Here is a 19,044-nt window from a genome sequence, read left to right as displayed (position 1 = left end):
TCTCTGCAAACAAACAATCTTTATTCTCCAACACTGTACGCAACTGAGCCAAGGGCCAGCTACGGTGTATTTATGTCCTCATTCCTTGGGGTTGGCTTGGTTGCATCGTGTGGGAGAAGCAAGGGGGGGGGTTTCTCATTGGTTTCCTCAAGCGATGTGATGGTATGCACAGCTGGAGATCAAAACTCCCACTGGAGCGGCTGCTGCAGAAAGCCAGAGGGGTCTTGAATATTTCTTTCCAAGACTTAAGCCACTCACGTGACGGGCCAAAGAGGGTGGCATCGTTGCTGTCTTCGGATGAAGGATGAGCATGGGAGACAGGAGGGGTCTTGTTGGTGCGACCAACAGGGGGAGTGAACGGGAGAGGATAAAGCATCTCCAGGGAAGCGTGGGACTTGGAAAATACTAGCCTCAACTTTCAGATTCTGGAGGATGCCAATTAATAGGGGACAGGTTCCATTTCCCCTACAATGGGACTCGGCCGTACTTTGCTGGGAAGATGGGATGGTGGTCCCAGACCCTTCCCTAGCTCTTACAACAGGGCTTGGGGCTGCCCACTCAGTTATGATTGCTGCTGGCTCTGCCATCTAGTCCTCTGTCCTTTGGTGAATGTTCAGTCCTGAGTTTGGCAGTGAGAGCCATTCCCCAAGGATTCCTCACTGCTATTAGTAGCCGAGCCTGAAGAAGACAAAGGGGGGAGAAAAGGACAATCAAGACCAGATTGACTAGAAATCAGACGATTCCAGGGTTTCCTCTGATTCAGGAAAGGGAAGCTGCCCAGTACGTACTTCCCGTCCTTAGTGACCAGATAACACTCCATGGTTGAGAAGACTTTATTCTTGGAATGGGACTTAAGGAGACATTCTTTAGGAACAGCATCACATGAACTCAATAGCCCACTGACATACAACGAAGCTCCTACTGGCTTGAGCCAATCTTCAGAATGAGATGGCTTAGGAAGGCTAAGAAGGTCCTGAAGACCTGGTTCTTCTTCCAGCTGCTGGCCCAGTTGTCCCCACTCTTATGAGTCATGGGTCTGGTCCCCAGCACGGTCAGCTTTAAATCAGTACGTTTTGGCAGGAGAACAAGTAGGCTCAAAAGCAAAGATCAAAACATGGCACGGTTGTCACCGCTGGACGAATGACACCAAAGCTCACAAACAGAAGGAAGGGCTTTGAGGAGAAAGGCCACACAGAGACACTCGTAACCTCTCACCGTTGCTCTCCTGCATGGCTTGGCCAGGCCCCTCTTGACTGGTTCCAAGTTGTAGCTTCCTCATATGCCTCACCACAGCTGTTGCGTTGAAGGCTTGCTGAATGGGGAGGAGGGGAGAAAGGAGGAGAGAAAATGAACATGAAAAGCAAAGCAAATGTCCCCCTGCCACAGACTTTGGCAAGCGAGCAAAACTTTTGAGAGTTCATTCCTTTGGTTTCCTTCCCCGTGCTGTCAAGAACTTATTTATTGAATTTATTTGTCACCCATCCTATAGCAAAAGACTCTGGGCAGCTTCCCGCATTAGCAATAGCAATAGCACTTAGATTTATATACCGCTTTGTAGTGCTTTACAGCCTTCTCTAAGCGTTTTACAGAGTCAGCATATAACCCCCAACAATCTGGGTCCACATTTAAGGATGGAAGGCTGAATCAACCTTGAGCCGGTGGGAATCGAACTGCCAAACTGCTGGCAGCCGGCAGACAACAGAAGTAGCCTGCAGTACTACATTCTAACCACCGCACCACCACAGCTCTTTCAAAACCCAACAAATATCTTCCATGTTTATTCAACTGATGCTGGGGAAGACAGGAATAGGTGGAAATGTATTCAGAATATTGATGTCCATATCGTTCTTCAAGAAAAAGTATAAAAATCAAGCAAACGAAACGAGCGCTGGAATAATTAAAAAGCATCTTTTGGACATCCTCACCTTCCATTTGCTTTTGGCAAAATTCTTTTTGATCTGCTCACTGACTGACTGATGGATGTTCTTATCTAGCGCAGTGTCTCCAGCAATCCTGAGAAGAGAGAAAGCATTTGTTCCTATTTTGCAGACACCCCACTTCCATAAAAGGTAAAAAAGGGGGCAGCTATTAAAGAGAAAACAATGGTGTCACCCAATTGATGGATAAACTCCCTCATTAGGTTATTTTACGTTGGGGTCATTTTAGCATTTATGTTTACAGAGCTTTACTTTAGGCCCGTAATGGTGAACCTATAGAGTGGGGGACAACTGGGCCAGCAGCTTGCCGGAAGTGGCACGCAGAGCCATTACTGCTGGCACGCAGAGCCCTCGCCCAGACCAGGTTTACTGCACATGCGTGCCTGCCCGACAGCTGATTGTTAGGTATCTGGCGTGCATACGCGGGATGTGGGGATACGTGGAAGGCACACGCGCATGCACAGAGATGTGTGGTGCACACGGGGGGAGGTAGCTCACGGATGCGCAGAGATGCACGCTGTGCCCAGGGGATCGCACGCGCATGCACAGGGGTGTGGGGGGGGACCCACACACATTGCCTTTTGGGTAATGGTATGCAAGCGCGCACTAGCGCAATTATCGGCACACCACTGCTTTAGGCCAGGGGTCGCCAACCTTTTGGACCTCAGGGACCACCAAATTCATAATTTTAAATCCCAGGGACCACTAACCGGTTCTGTGGGCATGGCCTAATTTATGGGTGTAGCTTGGTGGTCATGTGACTGGCTGGGCATGGCTTGTGTGTAAATATTATAAATATTTTTATAAATATTGAATTTTTTTTTAATAAAAAAGAGCAACTTTTACCCAAAATCAGGCAAAGCAGGCAGGCAGATTGAGTTGCTCACAGAATCACAGATTCATTCATTAATCTATCTATCTGCCATCGGCTACCTGAGTCTGTCACATAAAATTTGCTTGCCATGAGTCTGCACTGAATAATAGAACCATCAGTCCTAAGGGAGGTTCGGCTGTGCTTAAATGCAGAGCCGAAGATCTAAAGACTATCTAGAAAGCAAGAAATCCAACCATTTCCTACTTCCTAGCTAATCTAAATCTCCCGGCACAGCAGAACAGATGATGGTCGGAAAAAGGAAAAATAGCAATTTAGCAGGCAAGTTTGCTGGGTAAGGAGTGGGCGGGGAGGGTTCCTGCGGGCCATGTGGGCGGCGTAGCCTTGTGTTTCTGCGCAGCCTGGATTAATTGCTTTTGGGGGGGGGCGCTCTGGGGGTGAGATTTCTCTGCGGACCACCAAAATTTTCTCGCGGCCCACCGGTTGGCGATCGCTGCTTTAGGCTATATGTTTTTTATATACAATGCCCTCAGAGTGCACCAAATTATACAAACAAGACAGAACTTCTGCAAACACAATAAGAGCAGGCAGAATTAATATAAAATTAATATAAAATTCATTTCCAGCTTTCAATTTCCAAACGAAATTGAGAACTCTATTATAGAAGATTTTGTCCTGATAAACAAGGAAAAGATATCATAGGGAGAAAAAAAATAAGTCAATCAATTCGAAGTGAGCTGGAAGGGGCATTGGAGGTCTTCTAGTTCAACCCCCTATTCAAACAGGAGACCCTATATAATTTGAGACAAGTGGCTGTCCACTCTTACGTTTTTTGAAGTTCTTTTAAAAAGTGTTTAAACTTTTTTTAAAGTTCTTTAAAAGTTTTCAACTTCTTATAAATTTTCTTTAAAAACCAAGTGCATGGGTGCTACTCCTGTTTCTTTAAAGCAAGTAACACTTTACTTTTAATTCCTTCTGTATATATTTTCATTTCCTGCCAGGTGATTGGTGGGTTTGCGAGAGCAGATTCTAAATTGGCTTTGGACAAAATAGCTATATAATCTGGCAACTGCCAGAATCTTGACATAATCACTCCTACAGGTGGTCCTTGACTTAAAAGCATTCATTTAGTGATCAAAAGTGTAATGGTACTGAAAAAAGATGACCTATGATTGGTCCTCTCATTTATGACTGCCTCAGCATCCCCGAGGTTATATGATCAAAATTTGAGTACTTGGCAACCAGTATGTATTGAGGATGGCTGCAGCATTACTAGGCTCATGTGATCGCTATTTGTGACCAGCAATTGGTTAGTAACACATACTGAAGAGGCAAGAATATGTGTTTTTTTAAAGCAGCACGTTTTACTCGAGATTTGATGGTGATAAACAGAACCACAGAAGCAAAAATGTGGGCCTGGCTGGCCTTCCATGGATGAGGTCAATGGAACTATTGAATATGAACAAAAAGGAATAAAGACACAGAAAAATATCAAAGCTATACCAATCTGAATTAAAGTTCAAAAGCCAAGGGTGCAGAGGTGGTATTCATCTGGTTCTGACCAGTTCTGGAGAACCGGTAGCAGACATTTTGAGTAATTCAGAGAACTGGCAAATCCCACCTCTGATTGGAGATTTTATAGTATCCTTCCCCTGCCACTCTGACCAAGCCACACGCACAGAACCGGTAGTAAAACAAAATTTGAATCCCACCACTGCAAGGGTGGTGGTAAACCTTACCATGGGTGTTGTAGGGCTTGCTCACAAGTGAATCGCTTCTTGGGGTCTCTCTCCATTAAATGCTGGATGAAATCTTTGGCTGGAAGCAAAAAGCAGGTGATTGAGAAGCAAACTCTGACATTACAGCTGCTGTGGAATCCATCTTTTTTTTTTTTTTTTTTGGATTGGGGCATCTTGAGAAGTTATCTCTTCCTCACCTGAATCCGATATGTCATCCCAGTAGGGAGAATCAAATTCATATTCAGCCTTCAAGATCTGTTCAAACAGCTTGGTATCGTTCTCATCGTAAAATGGGGGATACCCACACAATCTGAGGTAAAAGAGGGGGAGAAACAGGCCATGCGTGACTATAAAATCTACAGGACCATATTGCAGGGAGGGAAATATAGATTGGGAAGACGAGGTGAAACGATGTGGAAGAGAAATATTTTGCATGGGAGAAGGGAAAGAGGAGGGAGGGAGAGAGAGAGAAAGAAAGAGAGAGAGAGATAGTAATACCTGGATCAAGAAAGGAGAAGAGGAAGAATAGGATCAAAGGCAGATACAATATTGAGCTGTTAAGCTTTCCTGTAGAGATAGTAAATACCAAATAGAGGTAGTCCTCAGCTTACAACCAATTCATTTAGTGACCTTGCAAAGTTAGAATGGCATTGAAAAAAGTGACACACTGCTGGTCCTCGCACTTACGACCATCACAGCAATTGTCATATGATCAAAATCTGGTCGCTTAGCAACCAGCATGCAAGTATGTGATGGTGGCCACATCCCGGGATAATGACAAGCCAATGGAAGAAGCCAGATCTGCTTCACAACAATGTGATTCATAGCAACTGCAAAGATTTGATGAACAATGGTGGCAAAAGTCATAAAATTGGGCGCATATCATTTACTACTGACTAACTTAGCAGCAGAAGTTCTGGCCACAATTGGGATCGTAAGTCGAGGACCACCTAGGTAGCCGCAGTACAGGTTGTCCTTGACTTACGACCACAATTGAGTCCAAAATTTATGTTGCTAATGGAGAAATTTGTTAAGTGAGTTTTGCCCCATTTTACAACCATTCTTGTCGCACTTGTTAAGTGAATCACTGAAGTTGTTAACATTAGTAACACGGTTGTTAAGTGAAACTGGCTTCCCCATTGGTTTTGCTTGGCAGAAGGTTGCAAAAGGAGATCAAGTGACCCCAAGATACCGCAACCGTCATAAGTAGGAACCAGTTGTCAAGCATCCGAATGTAAATCACGTGGTCATATGAATGATACAACGGTCGTAAGTGTGAAAAATGACCATAAGTCACTATTTTCAGGGCCATTGTAACTTCAAATGATCACTAAATGAACTCTTGTAAATTGAAGACTACCTGTAATTCCAAATTGGCTCGTCCCATCCACCCTCAGGACAAAATAAAACAATCTCCTATTAGTGGAAGCTTTTGAAAGAAGGAGAACGGATCTGAAATACAGAGTAAGCTAGGAAAGCTGCAGCCCTCCAGATGTTGATCTGGAACCCGTAGGATGAAGTGTTCTACCCTCAGCTTTCATTTAAAAATGCATGTTTCTGGGGTGAACATATAATCTGTAAGTACCAAAATATTTTCTACTACAAAATGTGCAACATCCATGTTCAGGAATTGGTCTGTTGAATTTCCAAGTCCACACCCAAAGGTGCTTTTTCATGAGGCAACTGGACTTTTTTTCTTTTCTTTTGAAGACGTTTCACTTCTCATCCAGAAGCTTCTTCAGCTCTGACAGGATAGTGGGGAATGGAAGGATTTATATTCTTTGCAGACAACTGATCATTTATTTTTATTTATTTGATTTATTTGATTTGCCAATTGTTTACAAGATAATAAGTATAAGTGTATACATAGTTGTGAATACATGAAATGGGTACATATAAGAAAAATAAAACAAGAATAAGAGAAACAATAGGACAGGGACGGTAGGCACGTTGGTGCGCTTATGCACGCCCCCTACAGACCTCTTAGGAAAGGGGTGGGGTCAATAGTAGACAGTCTAAGGTTAAAGTTTTTGGGGTTTGGGGAAGAAACTACAGAGTCGGGTAGAGTATTCCAGACATTGACCACTCTATTGCTGAAGTCGTATTTCCTGCAATCAAGTTTGGTGCGGTTAACTTTGAGTTTGTATCTATTGTGTGCTCTTGTGTTGTTATGGTTGAAGCTGAAGTATTCATTGTCAGGTAGGACATTGCAATGTATGATTTTATATACCATGCTTAAATCAGACCGAAGACGGCGTAATTCAAGGTTTTCTAGTTCTAGAATTTCAAATCTGGTGGCATAAGGTATTCTACAACGAGTAGAGGAGTGGAGAACTCTTCTTGTGAAATATTTCTGGACTTTCTCAATTGTGCTAATATCAGATACGTAATGTGGGTTCCAGACTGATGAACTGTATTCGAGTATTGGTCTAGCAAATGTTTTGTATGCTCTAGTTAGTAGTGTGATATTACCAGAGAAAAAGCTACGTAGGATTAGGTTAACAACTCTTAATGCCTTTTTGGCTATGTAGTTGCAGTGAGCTCTAGCACTTAGATCATTAGAGGTGAGTATTCCAAGGTCCTTTACAGAGCTTGGGTCATCAACGAGATCTTGACTATTCAGCTTGTATTTTATTTTCTGATTTTTTTTGCCAATATGTAAGACAGAGCATTTATTTGTTGAGATTTGAAGTTGCCATTTGTTTGACCATTCTGATACATAGTCAAGATCTTTTGTAGGGTAGCAGTATTGTCTGTGGTATTGAACAGCTTTACATCATCAGCGAAAAGAACGCAATTGCTCTTAATATGATCACAGAGGTCATTTATGTAGAGTATGAAGAGAGTTGGTCCTAGAACACTGCCTTGGGGGACACCACTATTGACAGGTACAGAATTTGATAGGACGCTCCCAATTTTGACCATTTGTTGTCTGTTTGACAGGAATGCTTCTATCCAGTTATGCAGTTGTCCAGAGATACCATAGGATTTTATTTTTAGGAGTAGTTTGTCGTGTACCACTGAATCAAAGGCTTTACAGAAGTCTATGTAGATTGCGTCTATTGCTTTGCCCTGGTCGAGTTGTGTCGTCCATATGTTTTTGCAGTGTAAGAGTTGCAGATTACAGGATAGTTTTTTCTGAAACCAAATTGTTTATTGGAGAGTAGGTTGTTTGTCTCTAAGTGGAGGATGATGGATTGGTTAATAATTGATTCCATGACTTTACAGGTGACGCAGCATAAGGAGATTGGTCTGTAATTTTCAACTAGGCTTGGGTCTCCCTTTTTGAAGATGGGGATGACTGTGGCTTGTGACCATAGGTTAGGCAAGGAGCTGGTCCTGAAAGATTTTTCAAAGATTATGCTTAGAGGTTTGGCTATGGCAGTGGATAGCTTTTTTAAGAAGTAGGCCCATATTCCATCCGGTCCAATAGATAGAGATGGTTTTAGATTGTGTAGTGCTTTTTCAACATTGTCTTCTGTAAAATCGATATGTATTAGATCATTGTCGTTATCTGTGGTACAGCTAGGAAATACTGGGCATGATCCATTGCTGTTTACAAATACTGAGCCAAAGAATGTGTTAAAGAGGTTGGCTTTAATGGTGTCATCGTTGCAGTCTTTACCATCAGGTCCTATCAGGGTGGGATGGACCTTGAGTCTTTTAGTTTGTTGTTTACAAAATTGTAGAAAGCATGGGTGGAATTGGTGCTTAGAAGGTTTTCCTCTTGTTTAATGTGATAATTGGTGCATTCGGTCTTTATCTGGTGGCATAAATTTTTGTATCGGCTTTTGAAATTGGCAACGTGACCAGGTTTGTTTTTCCGCCAGAGTGATCTCTTTTTGGATTGAAGTTTCCTTATTGTTATGGGTAATCTGCTTTTTTGTTTTGTTTTGGGAATTGTTGTTGGTACATATAGTTTGATGACTCTTTTGACTTCAAGTAAAAATATGTTGTAATGGTCTTCAACAGTATTGCATCCAGTGAATAGAGATTGCCAATCAAGGGATGAGAGATCGTTGTCTGTAAGATCATAGTTGCCTTTTTGAAGTTACAATTGGGGATTACATCATTGTGGTGATTTTTGTGTGGGCGTATGTTGAGACAAAAGTCAATCATATTGTGGTCACTGCTGGAAAAGGGTTCTTTAGTTTGTTTGCATCCTTTTACAGCAGGGGTCTTCAAACTTGACAGTTTTAAGACTTGTGGACTTCTGTGTGTTGTGTTTGATATTTTGGTTTTGTAATCAATAAAGTTTTTTTTTTAAAAAAAGACTTGTGGACTTCAACTCCCAGAATTCCTCCTCCAATCATGCTAGCTCAGGAATTCTGGGAGCCCGAAGTCCACAAGTCTTAAACTTGCCAAGTTTGAAGACCCTTGTTTTAGAGGGTCGTTGAGGCACTTAGAGGTTTATCTGTGTCCTCAGGGTCACCTGAGTTGTGCTCCTGGCTCCTGTAGTCTGCAATTTTTTCTCTCTGGAAATCCATTCCCACTCCCACACCTTTCGAAGGGTGTTCATCCCAAATTGTATAGCCAAAAGTCTGTGGAGATTCTCAAGTCATCCAGGTCATGGTTATCCCAAAGGTGCTTTTTCAGGAGGCAACTGGACCTTCCTGTTGTTGTTTTTGAAGAAGTTTTGCTTCAAAAGAAAAATGGATGCAAATGACCAGCTGTCTGCAAGGAATATAAATCCTTCCATTCCCCACAGTCCTGTCAGAGCTGAAGAAGCTTCTTGGATGGGAAGTGAAAGGTCTTCAAAAGAAAAGAAAAAAAAAGAAAGCCCAGTTGCCTCCTGAAAAAGCACCTTTGAGACAACCATGACCTGGATGACTGAGAATCTCTACAGACTTTTCCAAGTCCAGAGCCACTCTAGCTTTGGGTAATATATTGGATGTTGAACTAGGACATTTCAAAGTCCCTGTACTTTATGCAAGCAATGGATTAACCAGTGCTTTTTCAGTTAATGCTATTTCTACGCCTTCACCCCATGAGACTGATTTTTACATTGATCTGTATAATAATATATACTGTATTGGCAAATTCGTTTTCCCTCAACACACACTTTCCCAACTTACTCTATTACCATTTTTTGTGAACCAAAAACAATCAGAAAGTGCAAAAAGCAACCCCAAGAGAGAGATTATCATCTCTGTGGCAAAACATAGAAAGAATGTGATTAATCCCTAGATATGAAGGGGTGAAAGCAACAAGACAGGACCATGTCATGATCAAAGGGAGTGGAATTTTCTGTCCTCCAAATTGCAAAAGGGGAATCATATAAAATTAAAAGCCATATGCAAAAGAATAACAATGGACCAGTGAAGCAGCTATGCAAATGCCAAATATATCCTGGAAGACAAAAGGGCAGGATTATGTTTGTAAATCGTTAAATACAACTAGACAGAGATGTATTTAGAAGCAACAGGAAGCATTTATCAGTCCTCCCTATCTTCCTGTTTACCCCCCACCCCCACCCCCCAATTCCACTTGATACATACAAAATATAGGCAATGACTCCAATAGACCAGCAGTCCACAGCCTTGCTGTAAGGCTTCTGTGCCAAGACTTCAGGAGCTGGGCCACATCAGGAAGGAGCAACAGGAAAGAAAAAATGCATCTATTAGAAACTGAAATGTGTTGCTATGTCCACTAACACTTATTGGCTAATATATTCTTACATTAGGGAATACCTTCAGAGCAGGGGTGGGCTTCAAAATTTTTAGCAACCGGTTCTCTGAGGTTGCTGGGTGGGCGTGGCCATGGTGGGTGTGGCCTAGTCGGCCTCCTGAACCATGATGAGGGGGGCGTTTTCACCCTCCCCGGGCTCTGAAGACTTTCCTCGAGCCTCCGGGAGGGCGAAAACGGCCTCCCCAGGCCCCAGAGGCCTTCTGGAAGCCAGAAATGGGCCCATTTGCGGCCTTCCTGAACTTTCCCAGGAAGCCCGTTTTTCACCCTCCCCAAGCGGGCCCTACATTTACCTGGGATCCAAAACGGGCCACGTGGAGACTTCTGGAAGGGCAGGGGAGGGGTGGGCGGAGCCAGCCAGTCATTGCAACTACCGGTTTGGTGAACCAGGTGTAAAATTAGCATCTGGTTCACCCGAACCGGTGCAAACCGGTAGCAGCCCACCCCTGCTTCTCAGGAGGTAGAAGGCCTTCGGATACTGGGTTCCATTAGACCCAGTCAACAGACTCACTATTTAGCAATGATAATCCAACAGCATCTCGAAAGCCACAGATGGCCTGACCCAGTTCTGAAAGTTGCTATGTCATTAATTGAGCTAGTGATCAAAAGTCTATTAAACCTTCCATCTTCCTCCAGGATAATTCTCAGTTCTGGCTCAGAATTCTGGTTCAGTCCTTTTTCCTTCACCAAATATGGAGGTCATTTGAACGTCTCATGCCTCCAAATCTGACCCCATCTCAGGTCCAACATACCTACAGGTATCTGGTTAAGGTATGCTGAAGTGAAATTTTCAGTCAAATGACATTTAAAGCTTTAAAAGTTTAATACAGCGCAATAGAAGAAATGCCATTTTATTTGGCAGTTCCTGTCCCAAAAAACCGACTCCTGTCACAAGATTACTCAAAATGAATTCTCTTTACAGCAGAAATCTCTCCTTGGTAGCTTCCTTCCTGACCCTTTCTTCTGAAGCGACTGCTGTCTCTGCCCACTTCCCACTCAATGGCATGGCTGTGGAAATCCTGAATTAGCCCTTTATCAATTACTCTTCCTGAGGAAAACCTTTTGTGAAAGATTGAATGCTTTAATTTACTTGGACCCCAGAGAGAGAGAAAAACCAACCAAATCCTTCCAATTTGGAATGGAAACGATCCAAAAGGAGACAATTTAGAAACGGCAAATACCATTATAAGTCTCTTTAAAAGGAAGGAGCAAAGGAGAAAGATACTAATTATAAGGATGGAAGTGCTTAGACAGAGAATGAAGTATAAAAACCAGAAAAAGAATTCCTGTTAAGGCAAAAAAATAAAAAAGCCTCTGCTTTAAATCAATCAATCAGAATAGAGCTGGAAGGGACTTTGAAGGTCTTTTAGTCCAACCCCCTACACCAGATCCTACACCAGTTCAGACAGATCCTATACCAGTCTTTTCTTAAAAACCTCCAATGTTGGAGCACTCCCAACGTCTGAAGGCAAGCTGTTCCACTGGTTAATTGTTCTCACTGGTAGGAAGTTTCTCCTGAATTCCAGAAGAAAATTCTCCTTGATTAGTTTCCTGCGCATTTGTTTTATTGTCCATCTAAATTAAATTATTGGTGGGGTCATCAACTTCTTTCACCAGTCCATAATGATGAGCAGTATAATAGCATTTTGAGTTTGGGGGGAATGTTGTGGTCAGTTTGCATCCTTAACACATCTTCACTATTTCCTCTGCCCATGTTATAGGTAGTAATGTACCTTCATGGATATTCCTACACAATCCCTAGAACAGAGGTGTCAAACTCAAAGCCCACAGGCTGGATGCGGCCTGCAATGTAGTCAGATCCAGGCGTGGGGCCCTCCTGGTCTACCCAATGCGAAGAGGAAAGATCAGGCCAGCCTGGCTTTGGCCTGGTCTACCCAGTGTGAAGAGGAAACATGCCACCCAGTCGGCCACACACACACACACACACAGCCCGAGGTCAACCACAGCCCTGATGCAGCCCTCAATGAAATTGAGGTCAGGATTCCAGCAGTTAACCCCATTTAAATCATGAGTCTCGAGCCAAGCTTCCAAAAGTTAAAAAGGATTTATTGGGAGTTAAACTGTCCGTCACTGCCTGGGTGTATCGTAATTCATATTCTCCAATGAGACACATCCATAGCCAAGAGTCATCAATCATGCTCTCCAGTTAGAATTTTGCGTGGCAGAAACTTCAGTCACCTAGTTACTATCTTTGAAAAAATTTACGGAATGCAGTTTTGGTTTGCAAGCTGCTGCACTGCTCCCCCCTCCCTTTCTGTTGGCAACTCTAAAAAAACCATAGAAATATTTTATGAGTTGACATTTGAGTTTGACACCCCTGCCTTAGAAGCCGAACTGAAGGAAACTGTTATCTCTTAAGATCCATAAGAGTGATTATTACTTTGGCTTTTTGCTCTCACCCACTCCCCAAATATCCGTATTATTTCATGGCCCTTGCTACTCACCCACATAGCCAGGGGTCCCACAGGCTGTGGACATGACACTGCCGGAGCCTTCGATCTTCGACAGTCCAAAGTCACTAATCATGATCTTGGAGTCCTCATCCAGGCTGTAATACAGCAGGTTCTCGGGCTGAAGGAAGCAAGAAGGCAGAATTGGGAGGATTGAACAGCTTTATCAAACTGCAGAACACGTTCAGAACAAATCCATACAAACAGACCATCGTAGACTATTAAAACAAATGCATTACATTTTAAAAAAAAAAAACTAAGAATACCTGCCTGACAAAATACAATAACAGAAATAATCCTGAACAAAACAGGTTTATATGGAAAATAAGTCCTTGAAATAAAGTTAAAATCAATTAAAAAACAAAACAACAACCCTGAGCCCGGTTTCCTAAAGCTGGCTTTAAAAGATAAGCATCGTTTTTCAAAGGAACTAAGGATGGAGTTCAAAGAAAGGAAGCAGGTTGGGATTCCATTCCTCTAAACAGTGCCAAGAGGAAACAGAAATAAGGGCAGACTTTATCAAAGGGATGGTACCGGGGAACATAAGTGTAAACAAACACACCCTAAATATACAACTAAAAGCTTCTAAAATCAACAGTGGTATCAGTACTGGTAAATAACAGTTGACAAGTGAGTTGCTGCCTCAGGCAGGAGGAGACACACACACACACACACACACACACACACACACATTCTTATGCATTCATCCACGAGTAGCAGCAGTAGAGTCGCCATTTAATCTTCAGCTGGTTACCCCACAGACAGCATCAGTGCTGTCCCAGCAAGCTTCATGCTTCACATACATTGAAACAGATGTTCCAAGCAGCAGATTGGGAAGGCAGCTGGTGAGAACAGAAAACATCTGCAGACCCCTCACATTTTGGACATAAACTGTTTCAATTTCTCCCCTCAAGACACCACTAAAGAGCTTTGCATGCCAAAAACAACTAGACGTATCGACAGTTTCTTCCCCCATGCCGTCACTCTGCTAAACATCTAACTCCCCCAAGGACTGTCTTAAGTCTAAAGACATTTACCCATGTAGTAGGCTGTATTGCGATCATCCTTGTGATTTTCTCATCTTTCCCATCTTTTCATCTTTCTCACCTCTCGTCTTCTCGTCTTTCCTATTACCTTCTCCTATTGGTATATTATGATTTATCAATTGTTGTTTGTATCTTACGATTTAGGATTGTATCTTATGATTTATGATCTATGACTTATTGCTTTGTTGCTGTTTGGATGTACACTGAGAGTTTATGCACCTGCAGACAAATTCCTTGTATGTCCAACCACACCTGGCCAATGAAGAATTCTGCTCCGCTCCGCTCCATTCTATTCTATTCTATTCTATTCTATTCTATTCTATTCTATTCTATTCTATTCTATTCTATTCTATCCTATCCTATCCTATCCTATCCTATTCCATTCCTACACTCTACTCTACTCTACTCTACTCTACACTCTACTCTACACTCTACTCTACTCTACTCTACTCTACTCTACACTCTACTCTACTCTACTCTACTCTACTGTACACTCTACTCTACTCTACTCTACTCTACTCTACTCTACTCTACTCTACTCAGCTGGTTACCCCATAGGCAGCAGCAATGCCATTCCAGCAAGCTACATGCTTCACACACATTGAAACGGCTGTTCCAAGCGGCAGACTGGGAAAGCAGCTGGTGGGAACGAGACACTAGAAATTCTTAGCTCATCTCTGCATTCCCATCTGCTTTTTTGCTGTCATTGTTGCTTTACGATCCACACTTCTTTTCTTCTTCTCCCTCTCCTCTCTCTGCCTTCTGGACAACCATTTGACTGGGATGGTATAAGCCGTCTCCTGCCTTGAGCAGGGGTTTGGACTAGAAGACCTCTGAGGTCCCTTCCAGCCCTAGGTATCAGTGTTCCAAGTAATGCACCCATTGAAACCAGAACTCTGAGGGAGGCAGATTTCTCAAAGGACAAGTTTATTGGGTACACCATATCGGCACAGCTGGTGAAAACCAACTCTGAGAGTTCCTGAGGTTTTCACCTCATTAAAAGAAGAACACTTCCGCCTCCCCCACTGTCATCAGTCACGTTGTCCAATGAATATAGCCGGCAGGCTCCGCTCCTCCTTCCCCAGCCACCTGTTACGATGACCTTGGTTCCCACAGGAAAACTTTTTATTTTGACTATGAGCTGGGCTATCTACTTCGCCCCTCCGCTCCTTTCTCAGACTTCGTGGCAACTGTGAGGCAGCACAAGATGGCGTCAGCCAGGTTCGTTTCAGAGTTGACCCTAGGATTCTATGTTCTAGGAGTCCCCCATTTGCTCCCCAACCTGGTCTACCACTTCATTTTGCCTAAATCAGTGGTCCCCAACCTTTTTTATGCCGCGGCCCGGTACCGGCATCAGCTGGGCGCCGCCATCTTGTTTTGATGAAAAAGTGCTTCCGGTGAGCTTTCTACCGGGAAAAGCTCACCGGAAGCACTTTTTCATCAAAACAAGATGGCGGCACCCAGCAAACCAGCGGCCCAGTAGGATTTGTTCCACGGACCGGTATCGGTCCGCGGACCGGTGGTTGGGGCCCCCTGGCCTAAATGGTAGAGATAGCCCTGTAATCAGAGGACCGGCACAGGCTACATTTACATCTTGGTAGACATACAGTACTTTCCTGGGGGAAAGACTATTATTCTCCTGTGACAACTGGACTGACCCAGCCATTAGGCAGGAAGGGACAATTGCCTCAGGCATAGAGGTGAGGGATGGATGGGGGAATAAACAAAACTGCATAAGGCAGCGTCTGGTCAGTCTTGGCAATTGTTACCGCAGCCTCCCAGAAGCATGGAGGACACTGTCCTTTCACCAGCGTGAAGGAAGAAGTGAGGGCCCATTTGCTCACTGTTATATGTTCGAATGAAATTTTGTTTTCTTTCCCTAAGCATCAGAGTACATCTTGGCTGATCCCGTTTGGCAATAAGTGGCCACCAAGAAATATTGGCTGTATTAGTTCATTTGAGATATTAGTGGGGGTAAAAGGAGAAGCCCAACCCGTTATGTAAACTGCATGCACCTGTAGAGGGTGAGAACCTGCTCTCTCGTTCCCACAGCTGCCCCTGTGTGGCAGCCCCAAATCTGAATCAAGATGGATCCGGGGCTAACACGCTGCATAAGGATCCTATAGAAAACATGCAGAGGTTCCCATTTTAAAAAAAAAAAAAAGATAGGAAAAAAAAATTAAAATCTGAAAATCTTTACCCTGGTTCCCCTTTTCTCCTATTCCACCATTCCTGTCTTTTGCAGCGCATGCAATCTTGTCATGAGGACTAGAGTTGCTGCAGTTCAGAGAAAGAGAACTGAAACCTTTTATTTGAAATCTCTTGCAAGTTCCACAAGAAAGATTAACATACCACACTGGAAAGTTAACTCGCTTGCTACCAAAGTTTACAGAACGTATAGAAACTATATGTGAGGCAGAGAATCTAAGGCAAGGGTCTTCGAACTTGGCAAGTTTAAGACTTGTGGACTCCAATTCCCAGAATTCCCCAGCCAATTCTGGGAGTTGACGTCGGCAGGGCTTAAAGTTGCCAAGGTTGGAGATCCCTGGACTAGACTGTATCAGATAAGCAGCAGCTACTGTATGCCTATAGAAGGAGTGGCAGAGTGGCAAACATCTTGGAAGGGCCCCACCTTACTTTATGATGCATTTCAGTTTTAATGCCCTTCTCAACTGAACAATATCGTTTTTCTTGGTCTTGTAATCAGTTTTTATGTCTGTGGGGTTTTTTTTTATATGTATATCATCTTGAACATCTATTGGCTGGAAAGACATTTAACAAAGATAGATTCCAAGGTCCAGATAGAGAACAGAGCTGTCATTTCAGGTTATTCTCTCTCTCCCCTTCCCTCTCTCCTTCCCTCTCTTTCTCTCTCCTCTCTCTCTCTCTTCCCCCCTCCCGTTTCTTGTCCTGCCCTCTGGTGTTTGGAAAATAAATTGACCCCCCTCCTCTTTGTGGCACCTCTCAAATACTGGAATACTGTTATCATGTCACTCCTAGTCCTTCTTTTATCCAGACTAGCCAAACCCAATTCCTGCAACCATTCTTCATATGTCTTAGTCTCCAGGCCTTTAATCATCTTAGCTGCTTGCTCTTCTCTGCATTTTTTTTTCCAAAGTCTCTACATCAGTTTATAATGCGGTGACCAAAACTGGATTCAGTATTCTATGTGTGGTCTTACTAAGGTTTATAAAGCAGTACTAATATTTCATGTGATTTTCATTCTATGCCTCTGTTTATGCAACCAAGGATTGCATTAACTTTTTTGGCTGCTGCCACACACTCCTGGCTCATATTTAAGTGATCGTCCACTAGGATTGCAAGATCCCTCTCACAGATCCCTTTGAGAGACCAATCACCATGTCATCTTCTTTCCTACAGATTTCTTTCTACAGATATAATATTTATGGATAACTGCATCTAATCAGATTAGAATTAGCATGCCCACACTTAACAAATTAAAACCAATTAAAACCTAAGACAAATCTGAAGGTTTTTCAGGTTGGAAGGATTTATATTCCTTACAGTCCTCTGGTCGTTAGTGCTAAAGGATACGATCAGAGGTGGTAATCAGCAGGTTCTGACCAGTTCTGGAGAACCGGTAGCGGTAATTTTGATAGTGACTAGCCCTACCCCCATCTATTCTCTGCCTCCCGAGTCCCAGCTGATCAGCTGGGTCTTCTTTTGTTGCCCTGTACAGGAGAATGGAGTTGGAAAGCAGGTTAGTGGGGTGAGGAGGAAATGGAGATTTTACAGTATCCTTCCCCTATCATGCCCACCAAGCCATGCCCACAGAACTGGTAGTAACAATTTTTGAATCCCAGAACTGGACCAGATGTCGTAATGCTAATGACCAGAGGACTGCAGAGAACATAAATCCTTCCATTCTCCAACATCCAGTCAGAACTGAAGAAGCTTCTTGGATGAGAAGTGAAACATCTTCAAGTAAAAACAAAAAAAATCCAATTTGAAAAATCACCTTTGGGGCCATCATGACTTGGAAGACTGAGAATCTTCATAGACAGTTGCAGGGCTTGTGGTTAGTTCATCCCTCAGTAAATAGCTTGTCAGGACACGTCTTAATGGAAGGAGGACTACAACATGCAGATACGCCTGGCCAAGTTCACCAACCCACCTTGAGGTCACGGTGCACAATGCCCATGTCATGCAGGTATTTAACGGCATCAAGGATTTGGCGGATCAGTTTGCTGGCATCTCGCTCTGTGTAAAATCCCTTCTCCACTATCCTGTCAAAAAGTTCCCCTCCAGAAACCCTGCCAGAGAAGAGACAGAATACAAGTAAGATCCATGGAGAAAAGATCTTTGCGAGTCTCCAACATGGATTAGATTTGTGATAGCAAACCTTTTGGGCTTGGCATATCAAAAATTCAGAAAATACCTAACTTCACTCTGCTGGTGTATCAGCCAACGAAAGGAGAAGCAATTCTTTACATATCGAATCAAATGTGGTGACTGAATTATGTAAAAAAGGTCAAATAATAAAAATGAAATGAAACAAATCATTTTCAGAGTTGTAATTTTGAGAATAGCTCTTGTCAAGAATTGATGAATGTTGGCATGGTACTCAAAACATTGTGGCATGTCACCTTTGACACATGTGTCATAGGTTCACCGTCACTGAATTAGGCCCACCACAAGACTCAAGAGAGGTTGAGAAGCCGAGGGCATGCCATGCTACAGGTAGTCTTAGGATCACAATTGGGATCAGGATTTCTGTATCTAAGCGAGGTAATTGTTAAGCGAGTTTTGTCTGATTTGACAACATTTTCGCTGAGTGTTAAGAGAATCACACACTTGTTATGTGAATCCAGCTTCCTTCATAGATTTTGCTTGTTGAAAGCTGGCCGGGAGAGTTGCAAACGGATCACGTAACCATGGGACACTGCAACCATTGTAAATATACGCTGGCTGCCAAGTGGCCAATTTTTTTTCTTTTTTAATATTTTATTGAACAAAACAATTAAAATCATTGACCATAGTGAAGTCAGATTGACATAACTTTTGGTCAGTATCGCATAGATATATATTTTCCTATATACAATTATTCAAATATATACATATATACATTTGTTCGCTTGTATATTATATTTTCCAACATCATTGGTCCTCTTTTCATCTCATACATTCATTTACCCTCTCAGCAACCCCTTTCCCAACTTAAGACCTTCCTTTCTGCTCCCACCAGGGATAGAATCTATCCCAAATTGCCTAATATGCCAAGTGTTCAAATTTTGATCACCGCTGAGCATGGGAATGAGCCGCAATGGTTGTAAGTGCGAGGTCTGGTCATAAGACAATTCTTTTTAGTGCTGT

The 19,044-nt window shown here is 42.9% G+C and overlaps 1 protein-coding gene across 4 annotated transcripts in view; it reads right to left on the bottom strand.

Moving 5' to 3' along the window:
- Nucleotides 1–19,044, bottom strand: part of CAMK1 (calcium/calmodulin dependent protein kinase I) — a 48,030-nt gene continuing 28,986 nt past the window's right edge. For all 4 annotated transcript variants that reach the window (XM_026682620.2, XM_087954475.1, XM_087954473.1 and 1 more), the window contains exons 5-12: nucleotides 17,846–17,984; nucleotides 12,659–12,785; nucleotides 10,007–10,082; nucleotides 4,706–4,818; nucleotides 4,509–4,587; nucleotides 1,926–2,013; nucleotides 1,216–1,312; nucleotides 1–678 (exon numbers count right to left, since the gene is read on the bottom strand). In XM_026682620.2, the coding sequence (XP_026538405.1) occupies nucleotides 614–678; nucleotides 1,216–1,312; nucleotides 1,926–2,013; nucleotides 4,509–4,587; nucleotides 4,706–4,818; nucleotides 10,007–10,082; nucleotides 12,659–12,785; nucleotides 17,846–17,984 (784 nt within the window). In that variant the 3' untranslated portion in view covers nucleotides 1–613. The remainder of the gene's footprint in view (nucleotides 679–1,215; nucleotides 1,313–1,925; nucleotides 2,014–4,508; nucleotides 4,588–4,705; nucleotides 4,819–10,006; nucleotides 10,083–12,658; nucleotides 12,786–17,845; nucleotides 17,985–19,044) is intronic.

Source organism: Notechis scutatus, chromosome 2 (assembly GCF_049901735.1).
Source record: "Notechis scutatus isolate UNSWTSFEM ecotype Mainland chromosome 2, rNotScu1.2, whole genome shotgun sequence".
NCBI lineage: Eukaryota > Metazoa > Chordata > Lepidosauria > Squamata > Elapidae > Notechis > Notechis scutatus.
Note: the sequence above shows the minus strand (reverse complement) of the source record. Positions and strands in the feature narration are given on the sequence as shown.